Source organism: Syngnathoides biaculeatus, chromosome 19 (assembly GCF_019802595.1).
Source record: "Syngnathoides biaculeatus isolate LvHL_M chromosome 19, ASM1980259v1, whole genome shotgun sequence".
NCBI classification, from domain to species: Eukaryota; Metazoa; Chordata; class Actinopteri; order Syngnathiformes; family Syngnathidae; genus Syngnathoides; species Syngnathoides biaculeatus.
In genome coordinates, this window is record NC_084658.1 from 1182707 (window position 1) to 1194828 (window position 12122).

The 12122-nt window shown below is 43.2% G+C and overlaps 1 protein-coding gene across 8 annotated transcripts in view; it reads left to right on the plus strand.

The window, feature by feature from the left end:
• Positions 1-12122, plus strand: part of dcaf11 (ddb1 and cul4 associated factor 11) — a 130745-nt gene that overhangs the window by 105542 nt on the left and 13081 nt on the right. For 3 of the 8 annotated variants that reach the window (XM_061805762.1, XM_061805764.1, XM_061805763.1), the window contains 2 exons: positions 7877-8029; positions 8110-8216. In XM_061805762.1, coding sequence (XP_061661746.1) covers positions 7877-8029; positions 8110-8216 — 260 coding nt within the window. The other 5 variants (XR_009792799.1, XR_009792798.1, XR_009792797.1 and 2 more) reach the window with 5 other exon arrangements.

Here is a 12122-nt window from a genome sequence, read left to right on the forward strand (position 1 = left end):
TTCTAACATATTTCTACACCACACCAGACTTGAGCATGCAGTACCACAGTTCCTCTCTTGGTACTCTGTCATAGTCTTTCTCTAGATCCACAAAGACACAATGAAGCCCCTTCTGACCTTCTCTGTACTTTTCCACGAGTGTCCTCAAGGAAAATAATGTATCTGTGGTTCTCTTTGTCAGCATGAAACCATACTGTTGCTCACAGATACGTACTTTTGTCCTGAGTCTAGCCTCCACTACTCTTTCCCACAACTTCATGGTGTGGCTCATCAACTTTATTCCTATATGGTTCCCACAACTCTGGAAATTGCCTTTGTGATTAAAAATCGGAATTGGCACTTTTCCTCCATTCTTCAGGCATCTTCTCGCCCGCTAGTATTCTGTTGAATAAGTTCGTCAAAAGGTCACAACCACCTCTCCAAAATCCTTCCATACGTTCACAGGTATGTCATCAGGGCCAACTGCCTTTCCATTTTTCATCCTTTGTAGCGGCTTTCAGACTTCCCCCTTAGTAATCATTGCCACTTGGTGGTCCTTCACACTTGCCTCTCCTACTTTTCCTTCTCACTCATTTTCATCATCCAACCTCTCAAAGTATTCTTTCCATCTATTTAGCACACTACTAGCACAAGTCAACACATTTCCATCTCTATCCTATAATCACCCTTACCTGCTGCACATCCTTCCCATCTCTATCCCTTTGTCTGGCCAACCTGTAGAGATCCTTTTCTCCTTCTTTCGTGTCCAACCTGGTGTACATGTCTTCATATGCCTCTTGTTTAGCCTTTGCCACCTCTCTGCCCTACATCACATCTCGATGTACTCCTTTCTCCTCTCCTCAGTCCTCTCAGTATCCCAAGCCCGGATAAATGCAGAGGGTTGCATCAGGAAGGGCATCCGGCGTAAAAACAGTGCCAAACAAATATGAGCGTTCATCTAAAGAATCCCATACCGGATCGGTCGTGGCCTGGGTTAACAACGCCCGCCCCCGGCATGCTCACCTGCAGGGCGTCGGTGGAAATTCAGCTACTGTGGGTCAAAGACAAAGAAGAGGAGGAAACCGGATCTATCGTTAGAAGAAAAAGAGGAATGCACAGAGCCTACAACTCAGTGTTGGGACTTTGAATGTTGGGACTATGACAGGAAAAGCTCAGGAGTTGGTTGACATGATGATCAGGAGAAAGGTTGATACAGTGTGCGTCCAAAAGAGCAGCTGGAAAGGGAGTAAGGCTAGAAGTTTTGGAGAAGGGTTTAAATTATTTTACCATGGAGTAGACTGAAAGAGAAATGGAGTAGGCGTTATTTTAAAGGAAGAGCTGGCTAAGAATGTCTTGGAGGTGAAAAGAGTATCAGATCAAGTGATGAGCCTGAAATTTGAAATTTAGGTTATGTATAATGTGATTATCAGATATGCTCCAGAGGTAGGATATGACCTAGAGTTGAAAGAGAAACTTTGGAAGGAACTATATGAAGTAGTTCTGAGCATCCCAGATAGAAAGAGAGTTCTGATTGGTGCAGATTGTAATGGATATGTTGGTGAGGGAAACGGGCCACATAGAAGTGATTAAGTACAGCATCCAGCAAAGGAACTCTGAGGGACAGATGGTGGTGCAAAAATGATGGAAATGGCAGTAGTGAACAGCTTTTTCCAGGAGAGCCAGGAACATAGGGTGAGCTACAAGAGCGGGGGTAGAAGCACGAAGGTGGATTACATTTTGTGCAGACAATGTAATCTGAAGGAGATTACTGACTGTAGTGTGTTATGTGTGTCTATATTTAGCTATGTATAACTTTGTGTTGCATTCATTATGGGAGGTCTCATGGCGTGGCCCAATGCATAAGCCTGGACTGCAATTGCACTATTTGTCATGACTTTTGACAAATGTGGAATTTTTGTCCCATCGGGAAATCTACGCGGCCAACCCAAGCCGGCAGAGCGGAAGATTCTCTTTGTGGAATGTTCTGGAAGTGAGGACTTCATAAAATTACTGACAAAACCGGAGGTAGAATCTCGCAGGTGGATTATATATTTGTGCAGACAATGTAATCTGAAGGAGGTTACTGGCTGTAAGGTAGTGGTAAGGGAGATTGTATCTTGACACAATAGGATGGTCATGACCAGGTTGGACACAAAAGAAGGAGAAAAGTATCTCTACATGTTGGCCAGACAGAGGGATGGAAATGGGAAGAATGTGCAGCAGGTAAGGGTGATTATAGGATAGAGATGGAAATATGTTGACTGGTGCCAGTAGTGTGCTCAATAGAATACTTTGAGAAGTTGATGAATGAAGAAAATAAGAGGGAAGAGGAGAAGAGGTAAGTGTGATGGCCAGGAAGTGTCAATCATTAGAAAGAAGGGAGTTACGAAGGCATTAAAGAAGAGGAAAAATGGAAAGGCATCTGGTTCTGATGACATACCTGTGGAGGTATTTATAGCAATTTGGAGAGGTGGCTGTGGAGATTTTGACCAATTTATTCAACAGAATACTAGCGACAAGCCGAAAAGAAGAAGCCCTTCCTGACGCAACCCCTTTGCATTTATCCAGGGAGAGAGCTGCAGCCTATCCCAGCTAACTTTGAACGAAAGGCAGACTACACCCTGAACTGGTCCCCAGCCAGTCGCGTGGCAGATATCGACACCATCACTGAATGGTAACCGATTCCACGCTGCCTGCACCAAAGGCAGGTGTGTGTACCATTACACCATCAGTGACTCGAGGTAAAATTGTAGAGACGCCAGCTTTGCTTCCAATTTGGTATAATTATCAGATTACGTGGAAATCTACATTTCACTTATTTGTGTCTCACATAATAGGGAAAATACGCGAAACTTTTTTCTTAATTATTGATCATTCTCACAACCATTGAAGGTTTGCTACGCACCAACTAATATGAGTTCTCCATGACAGAGGCTGATCAGTCCTTCTGAACTCGGACACAAAGGCAAGGATACACGGAGTGAGTTTTATAGAAATTTTAATGAGTTTGATGGGAATCTGCAAAAAAAAAAAAAAAACAGGACATTGCAAGACATTAAAGAACACGCACACAAGAACAGACAAACATTGGCTTAGGAAACTGAGTTATGACGTGAAAGTGGGGTCAGTGAGCATGGGATGGAAGACATGTCGTAGGAATCAGTGTTCTCATTAATTTAACCCAAATAGGCATACATATGCACATTTAGTTGACTGCAAAGTTAGACCTAGAAGCACTGACAACAATCAATTGAGCTTCCAGGTTCAGCCAGAGGTCGCCAGAGGTTTGGAGAGAACACATGGTGTCCACTTCTGTCCTGATCAGTCGCGTGCAAGATCTACGAAAGACAGCTTTGAGCAAGTGTAAGGATGCTCTGCTGTCTGTCGAGGCTGCTCGTCGTAGGGTGTGCATTAACTCGGGGAAGGTGAGACCTTACGATTTGACCATGTGGGTCGAAGGAGGCAGCTGATGAGCCCAGAGAGAAAACGAATCCCAAACCAGAGGCAGAACCAAGATCAGAAGTTCCACAAAAAAAAATCTGGGCACACCCCTTCAGAAAAAGCCAAGACAAAGCTGGGCTCTGGCCTTTTTATGCCTGAAAAGGGACAAACTGGGGTTTTCACACCCCTATTCCTCTTTTTTTCACTACTTTGTCAAGCTCGAACAGGACGTCAGACCATGCCTCTTTGGTAGTTACTTTTCATGTTAAAATTAATTTGTTTTAAACCATCGATTTAAGTATCACAGTGGTACCTCTACTTAGGAAATTAATTCGTTCTGGAAGTCGGTTCATAACATGAAACTTTCACATTTTACATGTAAGTAATCTAATCCATAACAATCCCCCTGCCAAAAATAAGCATTCAAATTGGTACATAATGTACAGAAAAATTATGTTCATTTACCTTTGGCGTTGAGTGCGTGGCGAACAAAAAGGCATTGTGGCATCTTCAGAGACAGAGCCATCCACACAACTTAATTCCACTAAAAATAATAATTCCACAAACTATGAATTCAAAACTCCTAACATTAACTTGTTAACAATGTTTCGTGAAGTACCAATCCAAGGATGTTTGCATTTGACAGCTTTTAATAATCATGCAAAAATGTGCAAGGCAAATGTCATCAAAGTGAGCAACAGCCTGACACATTTAACAGATGACTAAATTAAATGATGAAATAAATTCGGAAATGTCATGGAATTTCATCAACATGTCTTTTATTCTAGCTGACTGAATCGTGACTGCCTCCTCCTCAACGCCGCAAACTGCTCCTGCATTGTCCTGTGTTGCATCGCCACCAGCCTCTAGCTCCTCTGTCGAAAGATCCTCATGGTGAACCACCTTGTCGATGTCCTCCTCAGCCTTTCCCAGCGAAACAATTTACTCACCTTCAGGTTTAACCTTCACCTCAAACTTCAAGTCGACCATCAGCAGAATAAAGCCACATGCACGTGTGTCTTTTTCATATTTCTCGACGATTTCTTGTTTTGTTTTGGTAGACAAAACAACTCTCTTCTCCTCACTGGCACTGGTCATCAATTTGTTGGGTCTCATGGTGAACAGTACAGTACGAGTGTGCACAAGCGTATAACAATGGATTCGGTGACGGATATACTGTCCAAGAAATGTGTCACGGGTAAAGATTGACATCCTCCCCCCAAAAAAGATTGACATAGCTCCGAGCCAATGGTGGGATGTGATGCCAGGAAGAAGCTACATGCTAGCCAATAGGGGTAGCTGCTGTGTTACACCACACATACCAAGAGAGAGGATGTGCGTCATGGCCAAAGATTGACATACCTTCTACCTAATGTGATTGCCAGGAAAATGCTTGAGCCTTGGCCAGTGGGAGAACTCCTTTACCGTGGCGCTTTCAAACCAAGATAAAGTCCAGGATATTTATGTTCGGTTGGATACAGTGGCATTTTTTCCCTTTCGGATCCTGATTTTTTTGTTTGTAACTAGAGACAAAACCTGAATCTTTCATTAGTAGAGACTTTTGTGAGTAGAGATACCACTATATTTGGTTTCATACGACGAGAGTCCCAACACTCATCTCTCGGTCCCGTGACAAGTGTTCATGTGTTATATGATCGCAGACTGTTGTAATTATCTCATTGTTTGCAACGTTTTTTTTTTTTTTTTAATCTTTGTTGGCACGATTAACTCAGCTTCAACATTAGCCTTTCAATTTTCATCAATCCATTCACCAGTGGCGCTCATGTTCCAATGCTACATTTTCCTCAACTTCACCACTGTTATGGAGGAGGACCCGCGTCTGTCATGGCTCTCCATCACCTGTGATGTCATTATCAACATATTCATTGTCCCTACCAGGCACCCCAAATGGTATCCATTTGAGTGCTGGATACACTCTTAGCTGAGAGTCCGTCTGGGGCTGTCCGGGAATTAATTTCTCTCAACAATGCCACCGAGGGTTGTCCAGTTTTTCTTCTGATGATCTGGGTGGCTGTGTCAGAGTGCCGAAGCAAATGTCTTGTCTCCTGTGCTTGGGTTTCCTTGGGTGAAAGTTCGCTGGGATACAGGGTGTCATCTTCCTCATATTCATTACATAAATGACTGTTTTGTTTTGTTTTTCTTCACAAGTACCAGTACTTTTACTTCAGTACTTAATACCAGTACGTTTGACACCTGTGTGCATTTTATATATATATACATATATAGATGAAATATTTGTACACCTTGAATTGAAAACTCAATTAACTATTGCTTTTAACTCACTGAAGCTGAGACTGGCTCTTAATCTCTTGTTTTAGTTCACACCAATGTTTGATACTATTCTTCCTCACCAAACTCATCCAGTCAATGTGATTTGATGGGCGCGTCAGTGCCCATGGGCCATCGCATTTGCAAATCTGCACAGTAGAGCACGAAAAATCACGCGTGTAAAATTTGTTACGAGTAGAAATACATAGATATTGAAAGACGTTGCTTATTATGTGTAGTCTTGAATTAATTTACATGTTTATTTCATAAACGTTGTACTTGTACCATTGTCAACGGGCAGGTGGTGGGGTACACCCTAAACTGGTTCCCAGCCAATCGCAGGGCACATTGATACAAACAGCCACATCTCACAATCATACCTCGGGGTAATTTCGAGCAGGGGTGTTCAATGCGTCGATCGCGATCAAGCAGTCTTGGTCGATCACGGGAAGGCGTGCTAAAAGAAGAAAAAAAAAGACATCAGCTAATGTTCCCTCTAAACTGCGACCGTGCGCAATTGTGCACCGCTGGTGCAGTCGCGCAAATATTCTCTCTTGCGTGCAGAAAAAAAATTATCCAATGCAAATTATAACATACAGCAATTCAGTTTGTGCCATTTTGCAATGTGATTCAATGAGTGAGGGATGACTGGTTGATACATCCAATGGCACAATTCACATACGTACTGTAAAAAGGGAAAAGAAGAAGCCACTGGTTTCTTTTAGGCAGCACACTGAACTTTTTCTAACGACCGCTGCCCCGCAACACTCTTTTTCTGAGTTTACCTTACACGCACTCCCCCACCCGCTCTTAAAGACGTACACTCATAATTACAAATGTTACAGTACTTACGTAGCCCATCAAGGGGTTTTATGATGACAGCGTCCACCACCGCTGCCTTAGTTAGCAACACAGTCTGGGCAAAGTAGAGCAAAGACGACCGAGACATGCTACTTATGTTCACTTTTGATAAGAATGGATGTTGTTGTTTTAAGATGCAGTGACTGTCATAGTATGTGAATATCGAAGAAAAAGTGGTTAAACTGGATGAGAGTTTCTCTTTTCCAAGTGGGAAAGGTCTGGTCTGAAGCCAAAGTAGAAAGTGCAGGATGAGATGGTATGTAATTTTAAAATCCCACCTTGGCACAGCCTGATCCAGGATGAAAGCACAGACAATACAGTGCACAAAAAGCTAATTCTGTATTTTAAATATTGGAGACAACATAACATTAACCTTAAAATGGTTCGGGAACATCATCACTCCACCCCTCCCCTCCCCGCCCTACCCCCCCATACCTGCTCTCGGTGGCTCGCGAGAGGCTGACTGCTTGAAAAGTAGATCTTGGGGTAAAAAAAAAAAAAAGACTGGGCACACCTGATTTAGAGTCTCGCATTAATGTTGCATGTTTTTGGGATGTGGGAGAAAACCGGAGTGCTCGGAGACAACCCACGCAGGCATAGGCAGAACATACAAACTCCAAATGGGCGGGGCCGGGATCGAACCCGGGTTCTCGGAACTTTGAGGCCAACGCTTTACCAGCTGACCCACCATGCCATCTATTAATGTATAGTTATGTTATATTAATCTGTTAACAAGAAGTTTTAAAGGGATGTTTTTTTTTTCCAATTTAGTTATGTACTGGTATTTGGGATGATCTGTAGACTGTGAACAGAAGCGGGACTGATCTAAACTGTTTCCAAATAGATTCATTGTCCAAAATGTCTGGGTATGTTGCATTCGTTGATTGAAGCTGAATTTACATTGCTGATCCAAGTGCCCAATTCTGAAATAGATCTTGGATCTAATCTTTCTATCTGCTGTTTTTCATGTATATTTTAAGTGTATATAACTTTAAAGGCTGTCTTTACATTCATGGAACACAAAACAACCAGCATCTACAAATAGCGATATTGTATGTTGAACTTACCAATAACTCCACAACCATCAACACTTCGCAGCAACAGCACAAAATTAAATAACTTGACAAATATGAAATGTTACATATATTCGTACAAATATTAAATTAGCAATAATGAAGATTTAATTCGCTCAATTTTTAACTTAATAAAAGACAACCTACAAAACATCATTAAATGCTTCTCTCCTCTCTCTTTTCACACGTTTTCAAGCATAACATTAATTTTTCTTTCGTTCGATATGTCATAGCCCTGAGACGACATAAACTCGCCGGTGACACCTCAGTGATGACTTACCATGGTCACGGCATCCTGCACACACTCATCCGCTGCCGTTTCTCACCCGAGTTCAGCACAGGACAGAGGTTCATCTACTCCGGGTGCTCTACCGGCAAGATTGTCAGTGAGTGGAGCCTTCGTTTTGAGCAGCAGTCCATGCTATTAAGTGTTTAATTACTTTTTTGTGTTTATGTTCTTACACAGTCTACGATGTGTTGACGGGATCTGTGGTTTCTAAACTGTTGGGTCATGGTGCCTGCGTGAGGGATGTCACTTGGCACCCATATGAAGACAACATCATCAGTAGCTCTGTGAGTGCCATGACAATATTTTTTCTTCCCCAGAAGTCAAATGAATAACCATTTCCACAATACGGTGGAACCTTGATTTACAAACTGTCAGTACAAACAATCAAACAGACAAATACAAAATGAAAACAATCAGGAGCATGGAACAGACATTTAACGCTGTCAGATGTCACTCAAGGCAAACATCAACACATTTGAATATACAACTCGGTGTCAGTGTGCATGTGTGCGCTTGCATGGATGCATGCGATAAGATCATTTTTTCTTTTTTTTTTTAATTAAAGAGACATAGAGAATGTGGCTGACATATTTCGGCATCACTGATACACAAATACATAAATGCAGCCCTATGGGGGCACAAACCAGTGCAATCTGGTCCCAAGCCCGGATAAATGCAGAGGGTTGCGTCAGGAAGGGCATCCGGCGTAAAAACTGTGCCAAACAAATATGAGCGTTCATCTAAAGAATCCCATACCGGATCGGTCGTGGCCCGGGTTAACAACGCCCGCCCCCGGCACTGCTAACCTGCAGGGCGTCGGTGGAAATTCAGCTAGTGTGGGTTGAAGACAAAGAAAATGAGGAATGCGGATTCGTCGGCAGAAGAAGAGGAACGCCTGCAACTGAGTGTAGGAACTTTGAATGGTGGGACGATGACAGGAAAAGCTCAGGAGTTGGTTGACATGATGATTAGGAGAAAGGTTGATATTCTGTGCATCCAAGAGAGCAGGTGGAAAGGTAGTAAGGTTAGAAGTTTAGGAGCAGGGTTTAAATTATTCTACCACAGAGTAGATGGGAAGAGAAATGGAGTAGAGGTTATTTTAAAGGAAGAGCTGGCTCAGAATGTCTTGGAGGTGAAAAGAATATCAGATCGAGTGATGAGACTAAAATTTGAAATTGAGGGTGTTATGTATAATGTGGTTAGCGTCTATGCCCCACAGGTAGGATGTGACCTAGAGTTGAAAGAGAAATTCTGGAAGGAACTAGATGAAGGTAGTTCTGAGCATCCCAGACAGCGAGAGAGTTGTGATTGGTGCAGATTGTAATGGACATATTGGTAAAGGAAACAGGGGCGATGAAGAAGTGATGGGTAAGTACGGCATCCAGGAAAGGAACTTTGAGGGACAGATGGTGGTGGAATTTGCAAAAAGGATGGAGATGGTTGTAGTGAACACTTATTTCCAGAAGAGGGAGGAACATATAGTGATCTACAAGAGCGAAGGTAGAAGCACGTAGGTGGATTATATTTTGTGCAGACGATGTAATCTGAAAGAGGTTACTGACTGTAAAGTAGTGGTAGGGGATAGTGTAGCCCGACAGCATAGGATGGTAGTGTGGAGGATGACTCTGGTGGTGGGTAGGAAGATTAAGAAGACAAAGGTAGAGCAGAGAACCATGTGGTGGAAGCTGAGAAAGGAGGAATGTTGTGCGGCCTTTCGGAAAGAGGTGAGATAGGGTCTCGATGGATGGAAGAAGCTCCCAGAAGACTGGACTACTACAGCCAAGGTGATCAGAGAGACAGGCAGGAGAGTACTTGGTGTGTCTTCTGGTTGGAAAGGGGAGAAAGAGACTTGGTGGTGGAACCCCAAAATACAGCAAGTCATACAAGGAAAGAGATTAACGAAGAAGTGGGACACTGAGAGGACTGAGTAGAGGCGAAACGACTACATTGAGATGTGATGGAGGGCAAAGGTAGAGGTGGCGAAGGTGAAAAAAGTGGCATATGGCGACATGTACATCGGTTGGACACGAAAGAAGGAGAAAAGGATCTTTACAGGTTGGCCAGACAGAGGGATAGAGATGAGAAGGATGTGCAGCTGGTAAGGGTGATTAAGGATAGAGACGGAAATGTGTTCACTGGTGCCAGTAGTGTACTAAATAGATGGAAAGAATACTTTGAGAAGTTGATGAATGAAGAAAATGAGAGAGAAGTAAGCGTAGAAGAGGCAAGCGTGAAGTACCAGGAAGAGGCATTGATTAGTAAGGGGGAAGTTAGAAAGGCACTAAAGAGGATGAAAAATGTAATGGCAGTTGGTCCTGGTGATGAACCTGTGGAGGTATGGAAGAAATTTGGAGAGGTGGCTGTGGAGTTTTTGACCAACTTATTCAACAGAATCCTAGCAGGTGAAAAGATGCCTGAATAATGGGGGAAAAGTGTGGTAGTTCCCATTTTTAAGAACAAAGGGGATGTTCAGAGCTGTGGGAACTATAGAGGAATAAAGTTGATGAGCCACACAATGAAGTTATGGGAAAGAGTAGTGGAGGCTAGACTCAGGACAGAAGTAAATATCTGCGAGCAACAATATGGTTTCATGCCTAGAAAGAGTACCACAGATACATTATTTGCCTTGAAGATGCTAGTGGAAAAGTACAGAGAAGGTCAGAAGGAACTACATTGTGTCTTTGTGGATCTAGAGAAAGCCTATGACAGAGTACCAAGAGAGGAACTGTGGTACTGCATGCGTAAGTCTGGTGTGGCAGAGAAGTATGTTAAAATAGTACAGGACATGTATGATGGCAGCAGAACAATGGTGAGGTGTGCCTTAGGTGTGACAGAGGAATTTAAGGTGGAGGTGGGACTGCATCAGGGATCAGCTCTGAGCCCCTTCCTGTTTGCAGTGGTAATGGATAGGCTGACAGATGAGGTTAGACTGGAATCCCCTTGGACCATGATGTTCGCAGATGATATTGTCATATGCAGTGAAAGCAGGGAGCATGCAGAGGAACAATTGGAAAGATGGAGACATGCACTGGAAAGGAGAGGAATGAAGATTAGCCGAAGTAAAACAGAATATATGTGCGTGAATGAGAAAAGTAGAGGGGGAAGAGTGAGGCTACAGGGAGAAGAGATAGCGAGTGTGGAAAACTTCAAATACTTGGGGTCAACAATACAGAGCAATGGAGAGTGTGGTCAGGAAGTGAAGAAACGGGTCCAAGCAGGTTGGAACAGCTGGCGAAAGGTGTCTGGTGTGTTACGTGACAGAAGAGTGTCTGCTAGGATGAAGGGCAAAGTTTACAAAACAGTGGTGAGGCCGGCCATGATGTACGGATTAGAGACGGTGGCACTGAAGAAACAACAGGAAGCTGAACTGGAGGTGGCAGAAATGAAGATGTTGAGGTTCTCGCTCGGAGTGACCAGGTTGGATAGGATTAGAAATGAGCTCATTAGAGGGACAGCCAAAGCTGGATGTTTTGGAGACAAGATTCGAGAGAGCAGACTTCGATGGTTTGGACATGTTCAGAGGCGAGAGAGTGAGTATATTGGTAGAAGGATGCTGAGGATGGAGCTCCCAGGCAAAAGAGCGAGAGGAAGACCAAAGAGAAGGTTTATGGATGTGGTGAGGGAAAACATGAGGGCAGTTGGGGTTAGAGAGGAAGATGCAGGAGATAGGCTAAGATGGCAAAAGATGACACGCTGTGGCGACCCCTAACGGGACAAGCCGAAAGGAAAAGAAGAAGACTGATACACAATATGACTAACTCCATTTCCAAAAGAGGTCTCCCATGACTACGTGTCGGCCATGTTGAATGTGGGGAATTGACTGTATGACTTTGAGAAATACTGTGGTACCTCTACTTATGAACATCTCTTGGACCAAAAAATTCAGGTTATGAAACGGTTAAAATATTCTCTCTCGTGATGAAGGAAAATTTAGGATACAAAAGCCCCCAAATTTCACCAGACATAAACATCCTGTATCTTGGTTCGAAATGTGGCACGGTAGATCTGCATTCCCATCAGCTATTGCCCAGCCTCTTCCTGGCATGCCATTGGCAAGGAGGGACCTCAATCTTTACCCGTGATGCTCTTAGTTTCCCTTCGACACTTGAGCGTCACGGAATCGCAAGCTAGCACACATCGGTAAAGTATATGTGAGTTTTTTCTGTTTATTTCAAGTTTATTCATCTTTT